The sequence below is a fragment of the Narcine bancroftii genome, chromosome 7 (genome assembly GCF_036971445.1).
Source record: "Narcine bancroftii isolate sNarBan1 chromosome 7, sNarBan1.hap1, whole genome shotgun sequence".
NCBI lineage: Eukaryota > Metazoa > Chordata > Chondrichthyes > Torpediniformes > Narcinidae > Narcine > Narcine bancroftii.
In genome coordinates, this window is record NC_091475.1 from 45248693 (window position 1) to 45276368 (window position 27676).

At 40.9% G+C, this 27676-nt stretch overlaps 1 protein-coding gene across 1 annotated transcript in view; it reads right to left on the bottom strand.

Moving 5' to 3' along the window:
* Window positions 1-26619, bottom strand: part of glra2 (glycine receptor, alpha 2) — an 89689-nt gene extending 63070 nt beyond the window's left edge. Inside the window, exons 1-3 of the mRNA XM_069892385.1 lie at window positions 26557-26619; window positions 26396-26463; window positions 6954-7177 (exon numbers count right to left, since the gene is read on the bottom strand). Of these exons, the coding sequence (XP_069748486.1) occupies window positions 6954-7177; window positions 26396-26463; window positions 26557-26605 (341 nt within the window). The 5' untranslated portion in view covers window positions 26606-26619. The remainder of the gene's footprint in view (window positions 1-6953; window positions 7178-26395; window positions 26464-26556) is intronic.
* Window positions 26620-27676: the final 1057 nt, after the last annotated feature.

Consider the following 27676-nt stretch of genomic DNA (forward strand, 5'->3'; position numbering starts at 1 on the left):
CGTCTCCATCAGGAGTGTGGAGGAGCTGTCCAGTCTGCCGTTGGCACTGCCAGATTGTCCAGCCACATTGTTAATACAATTGAAGTCACTGGCCAGAACGACTGGCCTAGACTTCTCTAGCAATGGTGGGAGTTACTGAAAGACAGCCAGCTTCTCACTCTGCATAGGTGAGGCGTACACATCAGAGGGGCTGTCACGGAATGTTAGGTCCACCAAGAGAAGATTCCTCCAAACCACCTCCTTAACCTCCATTATTACAAAGTGGCTTCCCGCAGCAAGATGACCAGACCGGATGTGCGATAGTCATTCCCCCACCTATGACCATACAGACAACCCATCGTGACCACCTCCAATAGTGATTGAGCTGTGGCAGCCCACACTCCTATATGAAAATCACAACTGCCTTTTTAAAAAAAAAATATTTTAATTAAGTTTCCATACATGCATTAATTTCAAGATACAGAAAATATCCCTCATACGTCTCCAACCCCTCAAATAATAACCCCAAAAAACATTTTAAAATGGAAAGAAAGAATAAGAAAAGTAAGAGAATGTGGCAGCTCACCACAAGGCAGGCGAACCGACCCCACTTTTAAGCCACGAAACGTGGCGGGGCAGCCGGCCAAAATGGAGCTGTCGAGGGTTTCCCTTCCTTCCAGCTCGGGGCTCAGAAACCCGCGCTTGGGGACCACACGACACCCAGGTGACGTCAGCGTCCTCCAGCACGGTTCTCAGCCAGGTCCGGGCTGGGAGTATAAGTGCAGCATAGCAGCCTGAAATAAACCAGTCTGCTCACTGAGCTCAACCCGTCTGGTTGTGTGTGATATTGCAGGAACAGTGTAGCCGCTGCTACAATTGGGGATTCCAGCTGGTTCAAACATCTTTGAACCCATCATGAGCGAGCCTGGGATCAGTGTTATAGCCGTAAAACTGCCTGAATTCTGGGTTCAGGAGCTGGGCATCTAGTTCGGCCACTTGGAGGCCCAGTTTCACCTCTGCCAGGTTTCGTCCGACACAACCAAATTCTACCATGTGGTCGTTGCCCTGGACCAGGCCACCACCAGATGCATGCTGCACCTTGTTCAGCACCCACCCGCCGAGGACAAGTACGAGACCATCAAGCGAATGTTTACCGGGTCCCTCAGACTATTCAGAGACCAGCGTGCCGCTCGGATGCTGCAGTTCAACGCCCTGGGGGACAGGTCCCCGATGGAACTGATGGACGAGATGCTCATGCTTATGAGTGAGCACACCAACTGCCCACTTTTCGAGCGCATCTTCCTTGAACATATGCCCGGGGACATCTGCCCGCTGCTGGTTCAGGAGAGCTTCACTGACCTGAGGACGCACAGAAGGCTCGCATGATTCTCGGAAGGCTCAGCACCCCTAGCGCTGCAGTAGAGCACCCGGCCCCTGCGGGGGCCCTCAAGAGCATAACCAAGGCTGCAGCTTCTGCTTCAGGCCTCTGCTTCTACCACCAGTGCTGGGGAACCAAGGCCCGGAGGTGTCATCAGCCCTGCTCGTTCCAGGGAAACGACCAGGCTGGCCGCTGTTAATGGCTGCAGCAGCTGGCCAAGGACACAGCCTTCTCTACCTGCGGGACTCAGTCAGCAGCCGGCGGTTCCTCATTTATACTGGAGTCCAGATCAGTGTCATCACGGCCACGGCCATCAAATCCAGGAACTGACCTCATGGACCTTCCCTCCATGCGGCCAACATAATGGCAATCAGGACGTATGGAGATAAGACAGTCCACTTCCAGATCGGCCAATGGAATTTCGCGTGGAGGATCACCGTCTCATCCCTCCTGACTGCCATCCTGGGTGCAGACTTCCTCCTCGCACACGGGCTTCTGGTGGACATTCAAGGAAGGAACCTGGTGGATGCCCATACCTTCCAGGCCGTTCGTCTCGATGCCACCCACTCGGAGCAACCACAGATGGCCACGATCAGCACGCCCAGAGATGAGTTCCAGCAGATCATGGACGAGTTCCCGACACTCCTCAAGCCACAGTTCTCTGCTGCCTTGCCGTGCCACGGAGTGTTCCACCACAACCCCACCCAGGGCCCGAGGGTTCACGCCAAGGCACGGCGGCTCCTGCCTGACAAGCTCCAGGTAGCGAAGGAGGTGTTTTCGCACCTGTTGGAGCAGGGGATCATTTGGCGGTCCGACAGCTCATGGGCCTCGCCACTCCACCTGGTCCCGAAAGCCTCCGGTGGCTGGCATCCCTGCGGAGACTATTGACGGCTCAACGAGGCAACCGTTCTTGACCATTACCCCATCCCTCACATCCAGGACTTTACGGCCAACCTGCACGGCGCGAGGGTCTTCTCCAAGGTCGACTTGGTGTACGGATATCACCAGATCCTGGTGCACCCTGAGGACATACCCAAGACGGCCATCATCACTCCCTTTGGTTTGTTTGAATTCCTGCACATGCCGTTCGGGCTCAAGAACGCCACTCAGACCTTCCAGCGCTCATGGATTCTGTGGGCAGGAACTTGGATTTTATCTTCATTTATTTGGACGACATCCTCGTCGCCAGCAAGGACCAGGCGTAACACAAGGCCCACCTATGTGCCCTTTACTCCCGGCTGACCGACTTCGGCCTTACCGTCAACCCGACCAAGTGCCAGTTCGGGAAAGAGTCCATGCAGTTCCTGGGCCATACCATTACGGCTGAAGGAGCCACGCCTGCCGCTGCGAAGGTTGCCACTATCAGGCAGTTCCCACGCACGGACAGCCTCAAGGGGCTGCAGGAGTTCATGAGTATGGTCAACTTTTACAACCGCTTCATCCCGGGAGCTGCGTGCATCATGCAGCCGCTGTTTGCCCTCATCGCAGCCAAGCACAAGAAGCTCGCTTGGAACCCAGAAGCCTGCACCGCATTCGAGGCCACCAAGGCCGCCATGCTCGCCCACCTGCACACCGACCTGCATATGGTACTCTCTGTCGATGCCTCCGCTACAGCCGTCGGTGCCGTCCTGGAGCAGCAGGTGAATGGACATTGTAAACCACTGGCATTCTTCAGCCGCCTGCTTCTCCCGCTGGAATGCAAGTATAGTGCCTTCGACCGCGAGTTACTGGGCATGTACCTGGCAGTGCGGCATTTCCACTATTTTTTGGAGGGGAAGACTTTTACCATTTTCATAGACCACAAACCCCTCATCCAGGCACTTGCAATGGCAAAGGATCCCTGGTTGACCCACCAGCAGCATCACCTCTCCTTGGTGTTGGAGTTTACCACCAACATTCGGCACAAGGCGGGGAAGGACTATGTGGTTGCCGATGCACTCTTGCAACCGCCATCTGCACGCTGATGCCTGGCCTCGACTTCAACCAGCTCGCCCGGGACCAGGTAGCTGATGAGGAGACGAGGGCCTTCAAGACCGCCATCACCGGCCTGTGGTTCTGAGATCTCCTGACTCCGAGCGGCGAAGGCACCATCCTATGCGATATCTCCTTGGGCACCCCGCGGCCAGTGGTTCCCCAGCAGTGGTGCAGGCAGGTCTTCCATCACATCCACGACCTTTCACATCCATCCGTCAGGTCCACGGTCTGGATGGTGGCAGAACGGTTCCTATGGCATGGGCTGTGGAAGCAGATCGCGGGCTGGGCCAGAACATGCACCCATTGCCAGACGTCCAAGGTGCATAGGCACACCAGGGCGCCCGTACAGGAGTTCGAGCACGTCCGGGAACGGTTCAGCCACATTCACATGGACATCATCAGGCCCTTACCCATTTCTCGGGGCAACCGTTACCTGTTTACAGTTGTGGACCGCACCAATCGCTGGCCTGAGGCGATCCCGATGCCAAACACCTCCACCGACTCCAGCTCCTGAGCACTGTTGCATGGTTGGGTCGCCCAGTTTGGCGTCCTGGCTCACCTCACCAGCGATCAGGGCACCCAGTTCACATCTGCGCTCTAGGCACAACTCGCCAACAGGTTGGGGATCCAGCTACACTGCACCACGGCCTACCATCCACCTTAAGTCGGTGCTCATGGCCCGCCTCACCGGCCCCGACTGGGTGGACTAACAGCCTTGGGTGCTCCTGGGCATCCGCTCCACTCCCAAGGAAGATCTGCAGGCGTCATCAGCTGAGCTGGTCTACGGAGCGCCACTGGCACTACCTGGTGAGTTCATCAATGCACCTCACAATCCCCAGCAATCGCCGCACGAACTACTTCCTCATCTCAGGGCACGCTTGGACTCCTTCGAACCCCCACCACTGCCCAGGCATGCCACCCGGCTGTCTCAATTTCCTGGCGAGATGCTTTCCACCGGAGTTCGTTTTCATTCGGCGGGGCCCAACTGCGGCACCTCTGCAGTGAATGTACGAGGGGCCGTACAGGGTTATACAGCGTTCTGGCTCGATGTTCACGCTGGACTTGGGCGGCAGGCATGAGCTGTTTACCATGGACAGGCTGAGGCCAGTGCACCTCGATCCCACCAAGCCCGTGGTCGTTGCCCAGCCCAAGAAGCGAGGCCGCCCGGCAAAAAAGGACATTGGCCCCGGTTCTGGGGGTGGGGGGGGGGGGGGTGGCTGTGTGGCAGCTCACTACAAGGTGGCGAACTGGCCCCGCTTGTAAGCCACGTGGCGGGGCAGCTAGCCAAAATGTCGCCATCAGGGGTTTCCCTTCCTTCCAGCTCGGGGCTCAGAAACCTGCGCTTGGGGACCACATGATGCCCGGGTGATGTCAGTGCCCTCCAGCGCGGTTCTCAGCCAGGTCTGGGCTGGGAGTATAAGTGCAGCCCAGCAGCCAGCAATAAACCAGTCTGCTCACTGAGCTCAACCCGTCTGGTTGTGTGTGTTATTGCAGGAGCAATGTAGCTGCTGCTACAAGAAAACAAAAAAAGACACACATCTGATTACTAAAATTCCAATACCTTCAGTCAAGTTTTGCCTTCACTTTATTAATCATATACTAATTCCAACGAGTTGATAAGGTTCTCTGATGCTTATTAATAAATTAATACCTACAATATTGAAAAATGGACACCAAATGTTTTTTAAAAAGTATCATATTTATTTCTTAAATTATATATAATTTTCACAAGTGGTATACAACTATGTATTTCAACATGCTATCTGTCCAATCCTAAATATGAATTCTATTTCCACGTCACTGCTGTACATTTTCTTCTGAATGCTAATGCAATTTTCATTAATTCCCTCTGAAACATATTAAGTTTCAGTTTTAACCTTGTCCCAGATGTATTGGATACATTGGATCTTGAGGAAATTTAACTTCAGTGTCCCGTTCTAAAAATGCTCCTAGTTCCACCCAAAAAGGGCTCAATGTTGGACATGACCAAATGGGTGTAAAAAAAGTACCTAACTCTTGATTACAGCTAAACATTGATCAGATAAATCTGATTTCAGTCTATTAATTTCTGTGGGGTAAGATATAATTGATGTAAAAAGTTATATTGAACCAATCTATATCTAACATTTATTGTATTTGTTATACTATCACGACACAATTCTAACCAATTTTTCTCCCCAATCACATCTGCCTTGACTTTGTCAAGGAATTGAAGGTGCTTACATATCACATAGTGCATTTGTCATTGTGCATGTTGAGGGTTGCTATCTTAATCTCCATTGTTGTTTATTGGTGTCTATAGTTTGCACTCTTTGCAGTCAGGTGTTAATCAGTTTGACCCCTCATGCCCACCACCTTGGTGATCTGCATCACTAATTTTGGGCTCAGGAACAGGGAGTGATTTTCACCTGGGAGTGGGGTCTCATCAGATCAAGATGGTGGTGTTGCTGGTGGGAGATCTGGGTGTGCTCTCACTTCTCTGCCTCATGACTGGCTTGTGTTCTCCTTCTACAAAAGCTGGGGTGGGTGATAACTTCTGCACTGCTTCTGGTCTTTCAGAGCTGGGGATCATTGGGCGCTGTACATCCCACTGGCAGGGTTATTCGTAACCCATTGTCCTCCTTTCTTTCTCCTCTGTCTTGGTGCTTCCTCTGCCCTTGTCCGGCACTCATGCTGTTTCTTCCATGTGGATTGTTGGGTTTTCTTTCTTTTCTTCACCATCTGCCATTTTTTCTCTGCAGCTCCCTTCTCCATTGACTCTGCCTCCTCAGCAGGGACCTCCAGCCTTTTGGCTGGGTTTTGATGGTTGGAGGTGGAGATGCTTGGTCCGCCTTGCTCCCCCTAATCTTGGTCTCGACCGAGGTCTCCGTTACATTGGTGTTGAAGGACTTTTGACCTCACTGGTGATGGTGCTGATGTTGGCCTTTCCCCCTCTTACTGTCTGTGCATAGGTGGCTACCCATTTTGGGCATGATCTGTACAGGTGGCCTGCTTCTCCACACAAGTTGCAGCCCTTGCTTTCTGCACAGTCATTGCTCTGGTGGCCTTCCTGCTTGTGGTTTTTACAGATGACTGTGCCACATCCAGGTTTGTTCCTGTTCCAGCACACACTGGGCTGTCCTGTCTAGAATCGAGTGCTCGCAGTTCCCTCCAATGAACCATCCATGTGAGACTCATGTTTCAGGCCTGAGCCCTTGGTGGAGGTAAAGATATTTAAACAACATTTTGAGCCTGAGTCCTTCTTTCCAAATCTTCATCGACAGCCCTGGATTTGTGGCTTTCCAACAACTCATTCTGGTATTTTTAAGTCTGCTGAGGGTTGCTATCCCTATAACTCTTTCAAGTAGTGAGTTCCAGACTCTGACCAGACTGATGTTTCCTCTCCCCCCCACCACCCCCAGAACTGAGTAAGTGTTCAATGCCCAGTTAAAGGCCTTGAAATCAGCTTTTATTTACCTGCCATCCAGCTATTTTCAGAAGGTATCAGTAGTTCCCCTCAGATCCTCTTCTTCGATAATCTTTAAGGTCAGAGAAAGCTGGCACCATCTCAGCCAAAGGCTTCTCCCAACATTACAATAAAACATGGAAAGAACATAAGTTACTGTGGATGAACAACTCTTACCTTATACTATACAGAACATTTCCGTTTTTAAAAATACGAAGGAGTTTATTATCTGTCGTCACTTCATGAAAGTTGGCTCCCTTTTCATTAGCAAAGAACAAGTCAGGCTTCCAGATGGAATCCAACATGGACGGATCCAAGTCTAAGGAATCATCGGGATATTCACTGTAGGCTAATCGTGGATCGTTCCATGCCTGTCGCAGGAATATATTCACCCTGTAGTCCTAAACAAAATCAGAATTATTTTAGTCCGTGTGTTCAGTGAACAGGCTTAAATTTCCATTTGCTAATAAACTTTATGGGAAGCACATCAGATTCAAAGATATGTGCAATAAAGTCCAAGTCCAATAAATACATAATCTTTCCTGACGACACACACATTTTCATTTTACCATTCTTTTCATCAATTATACTGACAAATGCTGAAAAAATACCTGAGATATCTTGGCTGTATTAGTGAATAATTTTAGCTGATATTTTGGAAAGTGCAACCTATGATTATAATCAGCCAATTAAAGTGGGAAACAAGATGTGGTTATTGAATCAGCCTGAGCTTCATTTTGAGCAGACATTGCGAATGACCACCATTTTGCGATAATGCTCATTGAATTAGGGGCATGGGCACTGTGTAAAAGAACCTGACAGTACCCCATCATTTCAGCTTTTCACTCATCAGTTAAAGTTTCCATAGTTTTGTTAATGATCTACAAAAGCAATAGAGCTGTTTCCATTTGGTCAATCGAAAGTTAAAACTTTGAGCAATTTGAAAGTCCAGTATATATTGAAGGCAAAGGGAGGGGGAATTGTATTTAAACCCTGCACTTCCTTTACAAATGTAATGAAATTCCAGGGACCTCCATCAACATCAACATCTGGACTTATTATGCTATATTTTGAATTGGACCCTCACTGAATGTTATGCTAATTTAAGGCGTTGGGGCACCTGTATTCCTGTGATAAAATTGGCATCATAAATGCAATACATTGTTTTAATGCAATGCAACTTATTACCATTTTTTAAAAAAATTATTTAATTTGATGACATTTTCAGGAATATATTCACAAATTTCACGATGAAAACCTTGAAACTTTGCAGAGCCATAAGCTTCTGCTTCCAGATATATTTATTATCTTGAGTGCGTTATAAAAGTTAATACATTTTTTTGTAATTGTGGTTCACAAACTAATGGTGGCTAATCAGATCTGCCTACATAATAATAATAATTGGAATTCAGAGGATTAATTGTATAGACTTCTTTGAGATGCCTTGATGTGATCATATTATACAAATGGAGGTTTCTTGAGTATTGTTAATATATGGAGATTAATTACATGATATTTGTGAAATATCGCAAACTTGTGGCTTTGTGCCAATTTTGTGAGTGCCTTCATTTTAAATGATGGTACCTTCTTATTGGAACTCTCTCCAGCAATGGCATTAAGGTGTGTCCCTTAATCACTCAGACTACCATGCAATAAATGCAAGACCTTCGGATGAGGGATATTACAAATATTTTTTTGTCTAGTATCAGCCAAAGGTTTGACAAATTTAATTGCAATGCAAACAAGTTGGTGATATAGGTCAACTGGTGGACATCTTGCAGCTTTTGAAGACAGACTGCTTGCCCTTGATAAAAAGAATTTTGCTGAACATTATCAACTAAAGATTTATTTATGTATAATCTATTCCTCCCTTTTCACTTTTGCCATATTTTTGGTTCAATGATTATTAACAAACAGGTAAAGACGCATGGAGAATTGTGAAATGATGAATATAGATTTTGTTAGATGCTTTACTTTTGCTTGTGTATATGTAGTTTATATAGCCATTTCACATTTGGAATGTGATGCTTGTGGGAACAATAAGGTTTCTTGACAGTTTGATTTGTATTTAAGTGATTCTGGTTTAGGGTTTGAAGCATTTGTTTGTTCTTAGTGCCACAGAGTCCAGGAGTACCCTCACCCAGCATTCCAATGTTCATGTATACTGTATAGAGATTACAGTCCCTGCTGCTCTTCAGACAGCAAATATTTTAATGAACTCTAAACTGATGTAATATGTCATGTAAATGTGGAGGATCTTCACTGCCTTTATGATTTAAATTTGATTTTGTTGGACTGAACTATTCAAGGCATTGTCATTTTCAGGTCCATTAAATAGTGCTTTCAGTGAATTCCCTCTACACTACCAAAGAACATACATACTCTCCACATAAAGTCACGCTAATAAGGATAGAACCAAGGCAAAGAAATCAGATTGCTTATAGTACAAATGTGTAATCATCTTTAGGCATCCCATAAAATCAGCTAATTTTTTTCCATTATGAAATATTCATTCCCTCCAATTTTTTCCCCATCCCCGCCAACCATCCAACCACTTTCCAAAGGTCCCATCTCACTATTGGGGATGGATTCACAGGCATTATTAGCTCACTCAACACCAGTTGCAAGAACAGAGGAAAAAATGTCAAATATTTATGTTTTAAAATTGCAGGTATTGGACATGAGCCTTTTATTTCTTTGTCATTTAGATACTTCACTTTTCTAGAATTTTTCATATGACCTGCCACCAATGGCAGTGCTACAAAATAGTACCAAATACCTTTGAACTCATCTACATCAAAGCCTACTCAGTTTAATAATTCCATTGACTGCAAGGTTATTAAGTCAAGTAAATGTGTGCTGTTTTGGTGATCTAAAATTACAAATGATTTAATACTCAGTTGGCTCCCTTAATTAAGAGACCACTCCAGTGATATATACATAGAAGCTACAGCGGTGCCACAAAATGGAAGGTTCATGGCCTGCGAACCCAATAGGAACACAAAGTCAAACAAAGTCAACTTCCTTGAACAAAATGAGCACAGGCCCTGTCATTGTACTGAAATGGAATAATTATAAAGGGAAATTAAATGAGCAAGATGTGAGTGAAGGAGAGGTGAGTAGAGGGCAACTTAAGTATCTTCTTTAATTTTAAAAAAAATTTGGTTAAAGCAATTTCATGACAAGCATTCAGATTACTCTACAAGTCAAACCTTAAATTTTCCAGGAGTCTGGAGATCTTGAGTTTTTTTTTAAAAAACATGTTGAAGCTTGGGGGAGGGGAGGCAATATTCTTTGACAATGTTTTAATCTGAGTCTTTTTCTATTAGATCACCCACTACAGAAATGCTTTCAAATATATTTCCACATGTGTAAAATAAGAGTGATTATTAAGTATTCCAGCACACGTGATTATCTATCATTTGCCTAATTAATGGTTAGGGTTACAGATTACACTGGACAAAAAAATTGTTTCCTGAAAAAAAATTGGGGATTAGAATAGACAATTCAACATGAGCATAACAATAATTTCATATTTACTGTATCATGGAGGAAGTTAGAGAAACACTAATTTAACTTTTATTGAATTTAGCATTAAGATATACTTGCCACAAATGTAACAGAATGTATTGCAGCTGCTGTGATATTGACAAGATGTTTCTACTGTACTGAATCTTCTTGAAGACAATAAATGGTATTGTTTAGTACACTCACTATGCTATTGCCTGAAGAACATGAGCATCAACAGGTGTTCAATCTATATCAATGTAAGGACAGCATCTGTATACATGAGCTGCTTTTATAGCCTGTCTGCATCTATCCTGACTAAAAATGTCCAGGTCTAAGATAACATTTGCATAGCACCTGCACTGGGTGCATGCCTGGGTCTTCATGGACTGAACAAAACAGCATATTTTCGGGGCAATATACTAGTAGCCTTAAAATATGACAGGAAATCACAAAAATAGGTTATATCTAAAATTCAGTATGTGATTGGGAAATTTTAAAGTGATTTTCATGATCAGCAACTCGTATCCATAAAATGCATCTGAGTACTCAGGAAGCAAAATCTTCATTATCCAGCATCATTTTTGCATGAGATTCACCTCAATCAAATTTTACAGCTTCCATCACTCTGCAGCTTTGTGTGTGTATATATAATTCTTTAAGGGTCATTCTTTTAAGTAAAATCACTCTCTGTCAGTTGCAACTTGGTACAAATTCTAAGATGGTGACTCCCCATTTGTATTCCACAAGCTCCTTCAGAAGCTGACTTGACACCATGGCTATCAATCTCAGCTGTTTAATCTCTCCTGCCAGATGTTCATTCAAGGTAATACATGTGCTAATTGTGTCATTTGGATTAGGCACATTTAAATCTGTGTATCCATCTGCCTTCTGTGTGCTATTAAAGTGCTGCGTTTACAGCCATGCATGTGACATGAACAAACGTTGTCACTTATGAGGAGCCCGATGTGAGAAAAATATTTTCAGCTGACATTCAAAGGATTAATAGTTCTTACAAATAAAACTGTAACTTATTTAAATAATGCCTTGAAGAAAAAATGTCCCAAGATGCTTCACTGCACCACTATCAACACATTTTTGGTGACAAACCACCCAGGAGATAAAAGGAAGATGTCTAAACGTTTAGTCCAAGAAATATATTTCAGGGAGGATCTTAAAGGGGGAGGAAGGGAGGAGACTGCATTGTTTGCAGCCTGGGTTGGCAGCTATGGACACATCACCAACGGTACAACGATTAACTTCAGGGATGACCAAGGAGCTGGAACTGGGGGTGCGGGGGAAATTACAGAGATGAGAATAAGGAATTGTCTATGAGCAAAGGTGAGAATTTAATAATTCTATTGTGTTAATTGGGATCCAGTGTATGCCAGCCAGTACAGGATGATGAGCAAACAGGACTTTGGACAGAGACAACAAAGTTGATGGACAGAAAAACAGAATACTGGCCAGAAGTGTAGTGGAATACCTAAAGTTACAGTGAGAATCATAAGATAAATATATAAATACATATTACTGGCACTTTTATAGTTAATGATAGGAATAGATTTGAATTGATATTTTCATTTCTATTGCTTTACTGTGATATTTAATTTTTTTATAGATTACACTACTAATTTTAACATTTTTGACTGGGATAATGAAATTAAAACATAATTTTCCTTGTTAAATAGAGTTACAGGATAAATAACCATTTTACTTTTGGAACCTAGCTTTTGTCTCCATCCCATCATAAAGTTGCATCAATCACTTTTTGCAATTGACCCACAGAATTCAATTGAAATTCTTCAGACAATCTCATCCCAATTTCCTTTCAGCATCAGACCACAATATTGAATTCTCATAGTTCACCATCAATTGGAAACTAATCTCACAAAGTCTCTGAATAAGTCGCGGAAAGTGAAGATACCCACTGAGTAATGAGATTTCTGGGAGAGAACTAAGTGCATTAATGTTGATTTAATTCTGCACCTGGAGCTACTGTATCTGACGTGATGACGAGACTGGAAGAAAAAGAGAAGTTAGAGTTGGAGAAGATACAGCTGTGGTTCTGCATTAGCACAAAATTAAAGGTGAAAGTTTGAGCATAAGGTTGAACTAAATAAACTTCAAACCTTTACCACCCAAGTTATTAGATTTTATAATATAACAGGAAGTTTATAAACTAAAAGTTATTTATTAATAATTCTGCTGAATTTTCTCTCACTCTCAAGATTAATCAATTTGTAAAACAATTAAATATGGTATTTATTTTATATGATGATTGTAACTGCAAAACATAATTTTCAAACCATGCAGCAAAACATGTAAACACAAACTCCAATTAAAAAATATTGTTAATGACAGTGCAGCTGAATTATCATTTGCATTAATTACAATGGGTGGAGGACCATTGGTTTGTGTCAATTGAGTTTGTATTAGTTTTTAAACCAAGAAATAAGGCTCATATTGCAAGTACATCACAGATCTGGCCACTTGGCATAACTGGACTATGTCTAGGCTTCTGCTTCACCTAAACTTCTTGATCAAAACCCTGTTGGCTGGTTAAGGCCAAATTGATACCAAGCCTTCACCAAACAACAGTGCAAGATTTAATTGTTGGTTGATGGAATTATGAGAAGTAACTTGGTACTCGTATCTGTGAAATATTCCATTGTTCATTAAAAGTTTTCCATGTTAGTTATGTTGCAGTGTATGATCTGCAAGCTTGTTGTGATGCATGTGATTTGAAGGCACTGAGAGATTAAGTTGCTGAGAACATTCATGAGATTTTTTGATTAATTATTGGGAATATGTGATGGAGGATTAGTTAAGAATGGTGTGTGATTTGTCGATTTGAAATTCCATTTTGAAGTCAAGCAGATTGTTAAAATGGCATCACAGTCCTCACAAGGGTCGCAAAATCATTGAGGACCCCAGCACCTTCCAGATACTCCTGTTGGGAAAGAGATACAGGAGTATCAGAGCCAGAACCACTATGCTGAGAAACAGCTCTTCCCATGGGCAGTGAGTCCGCTTAATGACTGAAATTAACTGCTTATTCAAACTCTCCAAGACTTCTATTTATTAAAGAAAGTTAATTTATTTATATACAGTATATGGACTTCATATGTCCGTATGTGCGTTATATCTGGTTGTGTGTGTTCGTGTTTTGCACCAGACTGTTTCATCGGGTTAAACTTAAACTTTATGTAGCATGCAAAAAAACCACAAATATGAATATATTTGTCCTTTAGAAGAGATGGAGGATAAAACCCTAATGAGTTGTTTCTTACTAGGGCTGTTTAACATACTAAGAACTGAGAGGCAGGTGTTGAACAGCCAGAGGAAAACTTGAGGTTGTCTGAGATCAGTGAAGCTTTCCGACCAGTAAATACAGGGGAACGAGTAATTAAGGTAATCACGTCTTTAGGAGTTTATTGAACAACAGACTTTAACTGAAATAGCCATCATGATTCTAAGTGAACCATTTGTAATTGATCCATACGATGATGGTAAACAATTACTATTAATTACCTTGTAAAAGCAGTTTCTCTCTGTAAATATGAGCTATATATGTGGGGATGTACATACAAGTTTTTTCTGCCTGTCTTGAAGGAATACCATTTGATTGTTTCTGGGGGACCTGAACGTTCACAAACGTGCACTTTTACTGTTAATGATCAGGTGAGATTTAGCTGATCTGAACTGTTCTTTTTGACTAACACATGCCATTTAACTGTATCTTGCTGATAACACTGGACCACAAAGATTTTGCTTCTTCAACATTTTTGGGTGCATTTTATGGATTTTTGGCAGATTATGAAAATTACATTAAAATGCTCCTATCACATACAGTTTTATTAAAGATACAACCTATTTTTGTGATTTCCTCTCATATTTTAAGTCTACTTCAAGCAGACAAAATGATGAAGTGCAACATGTCATTGAAAATTCATTTTCTGCATTTGCACTTGGACGTCTTCCCTGCTGATCTTGGTGCAGTCAGAACATGAACATGGTGAAAGGTTTCACCAGGACATTGCAACTATGGAGAAGTGGTATCACAGCAACTGGAATCCATCAATGCTGGCCAGCTACTGACAGGATAGGCATCAGGTGCTGACTACAAATGAAAATCAGCGGAAAAACATTTTTAGGTCAGTTGCATTAATGCAATGTGTCAGCATCATTATGCGATTAAACATGCTAAATTCAATAAAAGTTAATTTAATGTTTCTCCAACTTCCTATGTGATACAGCAAATCTGAAATTATCTTTGTGTTCAGTTTGAAGTTGTCTATCATAATCGTCAATTCTTTTCCAGGAAGCAAACTTTTTTGAAAAAAAATTTGTTGTCCAGGTTGAAGGAAGTGCCAAAGGGAAATTATACTTGGGTTTAGATTTTCAGCTGTACAGTTTTACTAAGATTCTAGTATAGCAGTCAAAAGGCTCATGTTCATTACAAGCTGTAAGCATATTGCAAATGGGACACAGCTCATATGCCTGAAGCACTCAATGCGCATGCAAAACTCTACCAACTATAACTGATCTCCCTTACGCTGATTTGTCTCTGAGGCTTTGGATTTTGCTGCCTAACAAAAGATCAAAAATTGAATGTCCCTGAATTTCTATAACCTCTGTTAATGGAAATGTGAGATTTCAATGTCAGTCTCCTAATAAAAATCCATGTTTTGCATGTCTGTTCATGGCCAAAAGGAAATTGACTGCCTGCACTTAGAAAATGGAAGCACATCTCACACCACGCATTAGTTCCTCACATAAAATCTTAAATCTACATGTTGTGGTACTGAGTAGAAGCTCCCTCTCCAAGACGTTCTGACAACTAATAGACAATGGATGTTTGCATCTCTGTGCTGGCTACAAATAATTACACAAATCATATGAAGATGTAATTGTAGCAATGGTTCTAAGATGAAATTAAATATCTGGAGAAAGAAAGGCAAACAAAAATAATGCTTTCTCTCAAACCTAATCAATTCTGTTTTTCTTAATTCATTCCTGGGATTTGGGGATTGGTGGTTAGGTCAATACTTTTTGCACATCTCTAATTAGCTCTCGAGTTGAGTGGCTTATTGGGCAATTTCAGAGCCAACGTCATTCATGGTCCACGAGTTACAAAAGTCAGAGCAGGGTAGAATGATTTCATACTTGAGGAACATAAGTGAATCAGATGCGAGGTTAGAACAATCTGGTAGTTTTATGTTCACCATCTCTGGTACTTCCTTTTTAATTTAAGAGAGCTTTAATTAGTTAGATTTTGGTTCTCTAGCTGCAATGTTGAGAGTTGAAGTCAGATGTCCAGAGAAATAGCCCAGATTTTTGTATACTGGCCCATAATTTGACCATTATGCTTTACCAATTAATAATTATGAACTCAATTCTGAAATTTTGTTCCAACTTTATTCAAAGGAGCAGCCATTGCCCTAGAGTGCCAGAGATCAGAGGCCTGTCTGTGTGGAATTTGCATTTTTTCCCTTTGACCTTGTGTGTTTCCTTGGAGAGGTTCAGTTTCCTCCCACATCCAAACGTGTGCAGGGCCGTCTGTTAACTAACAATTGTAATTTCCCCCTAGTGGGTAGGTAAGTGGTAGAATCTTGGGTGGGGAGGGGATTGTTGAGAATGTGAGGAGAAGTGAAACAAATAGGATTAAATGTAGGATTAGTGTAAATGGGTGGTTGATGGTTGGCACAGGATTGGATGCCTGAAGGGTCTGTTTCCGAGTTTGATCTTTCTATGCCTCTGTATGAAGCAGACCCACAAAATTAACACAATTACCTTTTTCTAACAATGATCTTGTTGGTGTTAGTAGATTTATAAAGCATAAAAACACAAGTGGACTATTCATCTCCATGTTATCTTCTCCATCAGTTAATCATGAACATCTTATCTTACATTGCCAGTTTCTCAACTGATTCTACATTGTCAGTGTCCCAACCCAATGTAGTTAAAGTCCACGTTACCTGACCAAATTCAGATTTCAGATAAGATCTCATTTTTCTGAGCTCCTCAAGGTTCTCTTGCCAGATCATCATGTGTCTTTATCTATTATCAGTTGTCTTTAAACTATTTAACCAGCACACACCCAATTTCTAGATAATGCAACACACAGTGCTTTGTAAGAAATTCTTTCAGATTGGAGAAATTCTATTTTGACAGTTTTCCAAATGTAATCTAACTTTCCTCAGTATCCAAAATCACACTCAATATTTTAAATGACGTGCAGGCACAGCTGTGGTAGAACTTGTTTTCTGCCTTCTTCTGTATTGCTTGTAATGAAGTGTGTTATGAGGTTTTATGATTGATTCTTGCACCTGCATAAATCTTCAGTAACTCTGTTCCAGAGTCTACTTTATTTGTGTAACAAAACCAAGAAATTGACATTTTTGAAAATGTTTGATAACCACTGGTGGTACTTGGTTAATCAATCAAATTAATACCCAAATTAAAGTGAATTAGTGTGACAATCAATTACAGTCTATTTATTAATATAATTAGGACTTTGCAGTTCCTTTGACTGTTAGGACCCTGAGGGATCACTGAAATGTGCCATCTCCAATCTTTGTGACGTGGACACAAATTATGGATTCATTGGGTATTTACACTTAATACCAAAGGTACATTATATTTATGGCCACTTAATTTCATCACAAACTTTCCTGCAGCTAACTCTTAAAATTATGATTTTTTTAATAAACAATTGTTAGAAAGAGTTTTGACAATTGGTAGTGTTTGCTCTTACAGACACTGATGAAAAGTTCAAATAATTATTTGAACATTTTTGTACTTTCCAGATGTTTTCAGTAAACTGACTGGTGATATCTGTGTTAAGGCACCAGTTGGAGCCTCCAGGGCAGTCTGTTCTCTGCTTGTGATCTTATAATTCACAAAACATAGAACAATACAGCACAGGACAAGCCCTTCAGCCCTCGATGTTGTGTATGCTACCATTTTTTTTTATATAGGCAAGGAAATCAGGAGTTGTCAAGTAGAGGGGGGATAAAAACTAGGTCATGTGTTAAAATTCATGTGCTTAATTCACTTTCATGGGCAGCTCTGTTAGCATAGAGGTTAGCACAATGCTGTTACAGCGGCAATGACCAGAGTTCCAATCCAGTGCTGTCTGTAAGGAGTGTGTATGTTCTCCCCATGTCTGCATGGGTTTTATCCGGACATTCCAGCTTCCTCCCACTGTTCAAAACATACTGGGGTTGTAGGTTAATTGGGTGTAATTGGGCGGCACAGGCTCGTGGGCCAAAAGGGCCTGTCACCGTGCTGTGTGTCTAAATTTAAAATGAATTCAATTTCATAAAAAAGAAATAGGACTGTTATAGAAAAATCTAAATACTTCCGCATGCATTACTTCAAAAAGCATATAAATATGATATGTTATTTGTAAAAGGATGTAATGATTTCATGATGTTTTATATATGTGTGTAATGAAACCTGTCTTGTGTAAACAGCATGCAAAATGCCTGGTATGGTTTTGCAACTAAGTGAATAACAAATTAGTTCCACCTTTCCACTCTATTTAATGACATTACATTATGTTTATCGATTAAAAATGTGAATTTACACAAGAGGATCACAATTAGTGATTAATCCTGGACAAAAGACAATTTTAATCTTTTGAGATGCTTCCAATGAAGGAGAGGTTTAAAACTCTCTCCTGGCTCACCCTCAGCCATTTTAATCCGTCAAGCAATGTCAACACCCACTCAAGAGATCTAAACAACACTCATTGAACCATTTGGCCCATCACTGCTGTACTAGTCATTGCCATCCCATTCCCCAATGCTTTCCTTTTGATTACATTACATTAATTGATATAAAAAAATTTTAAAAAAGTTATGTTACCGGAGTACATTAAACTGGTAATATTTTAAACTGTAGTAGCAAATTGGTGAGCAAATCACTGAATGACAATTCTTGCATTTTGTTTTTGATTACTTCCCTGCTATTCCACTGTAAAAACATTTCTAAAGTTTGCTGCATAAACAATGTGAGAATTCACATGGGCTGTTTGATTTGTGGAAGATAATTACTTTGGGAACAAAGCATGAATTTCTGCTGATTACATTGCCATTTATTGTTATTCTTTTTTGCTTTAGAGTTTTCCAAAACATTTATTAATTATAACTAAATATAAATTTTTTTCTTAAATGGCAGAAGGACTGATATTAGACACTCAGCATAGACTGCAGGCCATGATTAATTTAATTAAATTCTTCATGAATTGGTAAGTGTACAGAAAAACAGGAACAGATTGTCATATTTGACTTTTCAATAAAAGACAATTAATTATGTGTTAAGGGTCCAGGGGAAATAATATTAAAATGTTCAGTCTTGATGATAATAAATTACAGGGTATGACAAACTGCAAAGAAGGATGTCTGTCAACAAAGGGATTCAGATATTCAGTGAAATTAGTGGAAAGGTCCAGAATGTAAACAACTGTGGAGATTATGAATTGAGAGAAATGAAGGAGTCGCAAAGTATACTGAAAATAGCAAAAATCTTTATAAAGCAAAGGGTGCAGAAAACAAGCTCACAAGTAGAATAGGAATATAGCTGTGTTCTCAGAGAGTTTTAAGAATGAAGGATTTTACTGAAGCCGGGAAAGATTAAACTATTGGAGCATTTGAAAAAAATGAAATCGAGATGCTGATCAAGTGTGAGCCAGTGTGGAACCATAATATGAGAGGTGATGGGTCTGATTCAGGTGATTCAAAAATAGTCTTTCACAAGTCAGACCTTCCTAGACCAGGGAAAGCACAAGTAAGGCCTGTTCTTGTCTGCCAGAGCTGATAAGTTTAGATTTCACTTTGTTGTCATAAAAATTAACACCCAGCTTCTTTTTCTCACTGCCAAGAGCAGAAAAAAAACCCTCTCACCATTCTCTTCCAATCTCACCTCTAACAATAAGAACTGGGGTTGCAGAACTCTCTCAGTTACAGTAACTTCATCCAGTCAGGTGTCTCTGCTAATTCCAATTCTTTGCCTAGTCCATCCCTAGAACCTCACCCCAACCTTTGCCCACAGACATGTAACTTTTTCCTTTTGCTCAGTTATCTGCTGACAAATCCTCCCCAAAACCACCTTGTCAGTAAAATTCCATTTACTACTCCATCAATCTTACTCTCACTAAACCCAGCTGCCTAATTTAGTTTTTTGTGCACACCAACTTAGCCAAGATGTTATCTTTCCATCTCAGATCTCTATCCCTCTGCTAGGCTTTGGCTGTAACAACATTCTCCTCAGAAACCCCAACCACTGCTCTACATTGTTTTTGACAGTACTGAGTTTTCCAAATTTTCCAACATTCCTGACCTGATCACCTCCAATTTGGTTCCTACTGTCAAAACATTGAACCTGGGCCACATCTTTGTGTGTTGAGTGATTGAAGGGTCATGAAAAATCAAGAATTTATTGGCATCCACAAATATTCCCTCATTTTCTTACTCGTCCTTATTCATCTGAATTGGATGGTTCTGGGTTCATGTTCCCTTTAGGGCCCTGAGGAACAACCAAAGGCTGATGGATTTCTGCACTGCTGGAGATTCTATCTTTCAGGTGAGACATCGCACCAAGGTCCATCTTCTTTATCAGCTCAATTCAAAAGATTCTGAGTGAGGTGACCTGACTTCCTTGCCAGTATTTATCCCTCGTTCTCTTCATTAAATTAAATTATTTAACTTTTCTCATGTTGCTTTTTGCTGAAATTGGCTTATGTGTTGTCTAACATGACACTGGTTATGTGTTAAAAGTGTTGTATCAGCTGTGGGGCATGTTGAAGACATGGTGTGATATGAATGGAAGTATTTCTTCTTTTAATACTAATGTGACAATTGTGTACACTTAATTTCATTCTTGACACAGGTTTAAAATACTTCGTATTTTCTCAGGTAAGAGGAGAACTGTTTTATATCCACACTGGTCCAAAAAATTCTGAGGGAGGAGACTCATAAACTGCTACCAACATTTTAAGTTTTGATGTTGTGCAGCTAAGTGAGCTGTGGCCCAAAGAGAGTGTTCCCTAGTGTGTTGTAAGAGATCACAGCACATATTCCCTTCACCCTCACCCACTGGCTCCATCCTCAGTTTCCAAATCCATGAACCCTGCTGCTGGGAGAGTTGGACTCTGATTTGCCTGTTTAAGCAAATGAGGACGCTGCGCCTATTCGGAGATAGATTTGGAATGGATCATTTGCATTATTCAATGGCCTTTGATAGCATCACAAGTAGGAAACAGAAACAGAGAGTCATAGAATGACAGATATTCAATTTTGTGGGGAAACATTCTAAGCTACTCGTGGATTACTACTTGTGAACATGCCGTGAAGCTGGATTCCTCGTGGAGCCTAGTATGGTAAAACTGCAGCCATCCTCCAGCAGTTATAAAGAGGGAGCTACTAAAACAGCTGTGAGTGCTTCAATCCAGCACTGGGATGTTCTGGGAATAGGATATTGGAGGAAAATGGATGTGGGACTAATATTTTAGATTACTTTTAAATTATTTGAATGCATTTAAACATTAAAAAACTAAACCAATTTAAATTATTCTAAATTTTCAACAAGTTTAAAATGTTTTTAATAGTTTCTAACCAATTTTAATTGTTTTAGATGCTTCTGAATGTTAGAAACATTAATAGCTGCTTATGGTTGGCTACGCTAAAGGTCTTGACTTGTCAGTGACAAAGCCTTTTCAGTTGTTTCGTTGGAGGGTCTCATTCTGCCCTCTTATGCTTTACCAGTTACTTTTGTTGAAGGCTCTGGTGATGTGCAGCCCTCAACAAACTGGCTGCCTATCATGCTCCTATCAGGGTAACCATCCCTTGTCAGTCAGTATGCTGGACACAGCCACATGCAATACAAAAGGCACACAGCCCTGATTTTCTAAAGATTTGCTCATGCTACTGCCCTTCCCACATGGCCCTTCAATTTGATTTCCATAAATGATTTATTCATCTCATATTTCAAAGTTGTTATTGATTATCCTTGTAGCACACTGACAGGGCAGACCTGTCCAAAGCAACATGCAGTTGAAGCAAATTTTAGCTTTCCTTTGTTTATCTTTGGCATTTTCCTTAAATCTCTATTCTCTGGTTACTGATTCACCTCCCAGTGAAAACAGTCTCCCTGTTTAAAATCTTACTGATTTTTGGTGTGGATTAATCACACTACCTCTGCTAAGAAGTATCTTTGGAAGCTGGCACATTGTAGGAAAAGGTGAAACAGTTAAACATTCTGGTCACCATTAATGAGGTAATGAGACCATTTTAAGTCTTCCACTTTTGTGGGAAATGGGATAAACTGTTTTTATTTATATAAAAGCATGAGTGGGTGAAGCTTACAGCCATACATTTTTAAATTGAGTTTTAAAATATTTATCAGTGCCTTTAACAAGAGGGGATTTCTCAATGTTGTCATTCTGCAACAAAACACAATAGCCCATTGAGAACCAACCCATCAGAAAATGGCATGCAGCAAGTAAAAGCATCATAAAGAAATAACATCAATCCTAACAGCTTTGATTGCCATCAAGTTAAAAATTGCAGCCCTTTTGCTCAAGACATTGAATGAATGACTTGTTCCTTTTTAAAAGCAGCACACAATTAAAATGCATCTGTAACAGAGCTAGCATCCGTGCACAGACATCCATTGAGAGCCATCTTGTAACTTAAGTGTCAAGGCAGAGTTTCTCAGGTACCACATGATCCTTTGACCATTTTGTGCCATTTATGGAAGTTAACTGTTGTAAAGCACTAGCACTTGAAGTCAAATAGCTAGAATGAGATTTCCTTAACATAAAAGCAATGTTAAATCAACATTCTAAGATGTGAAATAACACAACTATCATCTTTACCCTTCGTATAAATCCATAAATGACAAACATCCAATGTTCTGTGGAGCAACCAGAACTTTTGCTCTGCTGGTGAAACTCTACTAATTTTGCTCCCTCCCAGCACTTTGGGCCATGTCGCCACCCTATACACCCCACTGACAGCAATAGGAAAACAATGGGTAATGGTTTGAAACATGGACATTGCAGCCATGTTACCCAAGCACTCTCCTGGTTAAGAATCATGAAATCTCTATTCTTTAATGGTGTTTTGTGACAAAAATAACATCTTTCTGCTCTGCAGTGTATTTGCCCATAGCACTCCCAGAGAGATTTCTTCCAGCCATGAATTGTATCTGGGACACATCCTCTTCCCAATCCTTCCTGCAGCTGATTTAGGGCAAGGATAAGTAATAAGAATCGAATCACAACTTCTTAGAACATGAAAAATTGATCATGCAGGGTACCCAACATTTCAAAGACACTAAACTCATTATGTGATAGCTTAACTTTGTTAAACACTGCATTCCCAGTTTATTGTTCAATATTACAACAGCCAAAATCACATCACAGTTGGGTTCTGATTTAGTACCTTTAATGTAGCTAGCACAGGGAATTTTATTTTTAACAAGTGTTGCTGGAGGCTGAATATTAGGCAAGTTTAGAACCTACTGGCCAAAGGAAAATGGTTCTTTTGTTGTTAGGAGGAATTACTTGTGTGCTTGACAGTAAGAGGAATAACTTGTGTAGCTAGCAGAGCTGCTGTCTTACAACTCCAGTGAAGTTCTAAGTCAGGTTTGATTCTGACTTCTGGCATTCTCTGCATAAAGTTTGCATGTCCTTCCTGTCGATTTTTCCCAGCTTTTTCTCAATCCCCAAAGACGTGCTGGTTTGTAGATTAATTGATTACCACAAATTATCCCTAATCACAGAATAAGGAAGGTTGGAACTAAGAATATGAAAAAGAATAGATTACAGTGATATGTGGGTGAACTGGCTATTCTTAATTTGAGAAGTGACAGACTCAATGGACTGAATGGCCTCTGTCCACATCATATGAAATTTCATTGGAGGGGAAAAGTAACAGAGGAGCTGGATGCCTGAGAATGTCCAGGAGATTTTAGAAGCAGCTGCAGAACATTATTGTTTTTAGAAAGGAGGGAGAGAGACAATGGGAAACTTAGCTTGACATCGGTAGTGGGGAAAATGCTTGAGTCAGTTATTAAAGATGCAATTGCAGCACATTTGGAAAGTAGCGATATCTTCAGATAGAGTCAGCATGGTTTTTATGAAGGGAAAAATCATGTCTGACGAATCTAATAGAATGTTTTGAGGATGTAACTAGTAGAGTGGATAAGGGAGAACCAATGGATGTGGTATATTTGGACTTTAAGAAGGCTTTTGATAAGGTCCCACACAGGAGATTAATGTACAAACTTAAAGCACATAGTATAGGAGGTATAGTATTGAAGTGGATAGAGAATTGGTTGACAGACAGGAAGCAAAGAGTAGGAATGAACGGGTTCTTTTCAGAATGGCAGACAGTGACTAGTGAGATACCGCAAGACTCCGTGTTGAGACCACAGTTATTTACAAGATACATCAATGACTTAGATGAGGGAATAGAAAGCATCATCTCCAAATTTGCAGATGGCATGAAGCTGGGTGGCAGGGTTAGCCATGTAGAGGATGCTAAGAGGATGCAGGGTGACTTGAACAAGTGAGTGGGCCAAGGCATGGCAGATGCAATATAATGTGGATAAATGTGAGGTTATCCACTTTGGAGGAAAGAACGGGAGAGAAGATTATTACCTAAATGGTGTTCGATTAGGAAAAGGAGAGATGCAATGAGACCTGGGTGTCGCTGTGCACCAGTCATTGAAAGTGGGCATGCAGGTACAGTAGGCAGTGAGGAAAGTGAATAGTATGTTGACATTCATAGCAGTTGTTCCCCATGTTGGGGAAAACCAGAACAAGCAGTCACAGTTCAAGGATAACAGGGAAGTCTTTTAGGACTGAGATGAGAAAAAAAAATTCTCTCAGAGAGTGGAGAATCTGTGAAATTCGTTGCCACAGGAAATAGTTGAAGCCGGTTCTTTATCTATATTTAAGAGGGAGTTGGATTTAGCCCTTGTGGCTAAGGGGATCAGGGGGTATGGGGAGAAGGCAGATACTGGGATTGAGTAGATGATTAGCCATGATCAAAATGAATGTGGTGTAGGCTTGAAGGGCCAAATGGGCCACTCCTGCACCTATTTTCTATGTTAGGGTAATAAATGATATAGTGAATGCATGAATATTGGGAGTTGGGAAGTTCCACCAGATGTTAAGAACAAAGAGGTGCGCGAGTCACCACGAGAAACACATTTGGAAATAGAATAAGAGATGGTGGTGGGGGGGGGAGGGGAGAAGGCAAGGTGCAGAGTACTGGGGTTTGAAATGCTTGAGAGACAGGAACAGGAAGGAGGGAGTGCATTTTTTTCCTGCCTGCAATCTTTTTCAAAGCTATGTATTTATTATCTTTTATTCCAGTTATATAATTGGAATGTACAACCTGGTATACTATCCAAGTTCAAAGTGAAGTGAGACAAACAGCTGATCGAGATCTCTATCATCACCAGTCAATGAATAGATGTAAATTCAACCATTCATTCATGTTTTATCAAAAATCATTCTGTAGGGCAATATAAAGGATACAGGAAACCTTGGAAATTATACTGTTGAATTCTCACTAAAAGTTGGAAATAATTGGCAGGTACTGTTGTACAATTAACTGACAATCACATGGAGCAACAGAATGACAGATCTAGTATACGTGCAATTTGTAATATTCTTAGTCTCAGAAACTCTAAGCTGATTTGATAATTGAAGCAATAATTGTTTGGCTTCTGGAAATGTATTTTCCTGATGGGGAAACTTTAGTTATAAGTATTTGACAAATTGACTTTTCCTTTTACATTATAGGCTAGCATTGTCAGGGGTTCCCTTACAATCAATGAATTAATGTTTACTTATAATCACGCCACAAAAAAAGTGATGTGAGTCTATTAAGTGTTACATATAAATATTTGTCTGTTGAGATAGGTTTTTGTTAAGAACATGTTCTACCCAAATATAATTAATAATTTTAGGAAGTATGTTTTGATTTAACCTGAGAAAACAAATGGGTAGTTATCGGTCATTTCACATTACCTTTGTTTAATGATGAAATTTCCTTTTCAACCAATGCAATGAATAAAAGCCCAGTGGCTATGTAACAGAGAGAGGCTCTCTCTCTTCTAGGGTCCAATCTTTTTAAACCCTGAACTTGCTTTGCAGATTAATATAGGGCTGCCGAATATGTTACCATGGAATCCTTTGGCCTGCTATTTTAACAGAGGTGTAAATCTATTGAAAATAAATTGCTGAATATCTTCCTGAAAATATGGCATAGAGGAAATTAATTAGCAAAGTGTTGCTGAAGTAAGGATTAGTGTGCATACAAATGTACACGCATTAATCTTCAAAAAGTATGATTTTGAGGCTTCTTGAATGCCTCCACGTTTACAACGATGATCCAAAATATCCTGAGACCTGACGAGGAAATAAGTACAAAATGCCATTTTTGGATCAATCAAGAAAAGGTGGATATGAAAAAGCAATGCTTGAATCTCCACATTTTTCATCCCAAATTTCAAAACTTCAAATCCATATCCTGGTCATTAACACCAGATTGTGTGAGTTTCCTCTACATATAGGAGTCAAGTCCCAACTTCATGTTTCTGGAGCTATATGTTAATGTTGCCTGAATGTCACCTTAAGATCAGAATGAGATTAAACATTAAAAAAAAAAGAAAAAGAGGTTTCTTGATTCTGCTGCACATGATCAACATAAAAAGTGCCATTTTACAAATTTAAATGTCTCTGAGATAAAGAGGGACTTTAAGGATGGCACAAGTTCTAGATTTTTTTAAAAATCTGGGACTCTCTGTGTTAATACTGATTTCTGCTGCTTCACAGGAGATTTTACATTTTGTAAGGCATTGGGATACTTTGCACAATTTTTGGCATGCCAGGACTATTTTTTTTTAGGAATATGGAAAAGTCTGAGGGTAATCACTCAATGATTCAGAAAACAGGGAACTGCTCTTGACACAAATTCTTTGGAGAAAGATAGCTTGTTACTGATCCACCTGGTTGACAAAACCTCTGGTGGTAGGCTGACAAACTAAGCAATTCATTACAAGATGGCCTCATGATCAGTCCCACTCACCATTGTTGTTTCTGCTATTGAACCAAAGCTGTTGATAAATATGTTGCATGTAACATTAACAGGAGGACCTGTAATTTGAATGATAAAACAAAAGAAAGAAAATTGACAAGCTGCTACCAGGCAAGACATCAAGTTATTTGACAGTGGCCATCAGCACTTACCATCGTGGTTTCCGTGACAGAGCCGAAACTGTTGATAAAAATATTGCATGTAACGTTTACTGGAGGACCTGTGAAATGCAAGGACAACGTTGCAGTACAAGTTGGAGCAGTGAAAGAACATGGGAGATGCCACTTTGATACGTGATGAAACATTACCAAACATTCCAGAATCCTTTGGGATAGAAATTTGTCTCAGGTAGTCATGAAAAGGAATGGTATTTATTCAATAGATTTCTAATTTTATTGACTTTGAGGGACCTGACCAACATGTGGATGGGAGAGGGGAGGAGGCATAAAATGGGAGTCCAAAGCACTACCACTCATTTAGCACCATCTCCAGAGACAAATTCCTGTCCCTAAACTTGGTGCATTTTTTTCTTACTTCCCTCCACATTGCTTCAATGTCCATTTATTGTTGCTTGTCACCTTTCCACTCTTCAACATTCTCCCTTTCATTCTTGAGCAACATTTCTGTGGAGCTGGCCACATCTTAGCACATCTACATCTGTGAGATAACACTTGTACTGATCGCAATTCTTTGGGCACATTTACCCTCTGGTTAAGGATGGGACCATGTTGTTACTGGTAAGCAATTGGGAACGGACACACAGTCAACAGTGTTTCTCCACCCAGAGTTCATTGGAATATCCCCAGTGTTACTGTGGTGAAGTCAGAGAGGGGTGAGAAAAGGTTACAGGAGGAGGAAACAATGAAGAACAAACCGGTAACTTAGAATGAGGCACTTGGGACTGATGTAGGTTTACAAGAAGCAACTACCTCATCAAGGTAAACTCCGCCTTTTTGCTCTGCATCATAATTAATTTCATGATGTCATTGATGCTTAAAGATCCAAATTAATCAAATGAGTTCAGATGAGGCAGAAGACCACGCAAAGCCTGGTGCCAATAGAGGGTAGAATGTGAAGAAAAGTAAGGAAAATTAAAGCAATCAATCATTTCATATGGTCACAGCAGCCTCCAGCAGGTATGTGCTGGAATATGGGGCACAGAACTAATGAATGCAACTCCAGGTCCCCTATTCCAGAGCATGAGTTGTTCTGTTTTTAACTGCAACACAGGTATCAGAAATGCATCAGTCTCGTACTTCAGTAGCATTCATT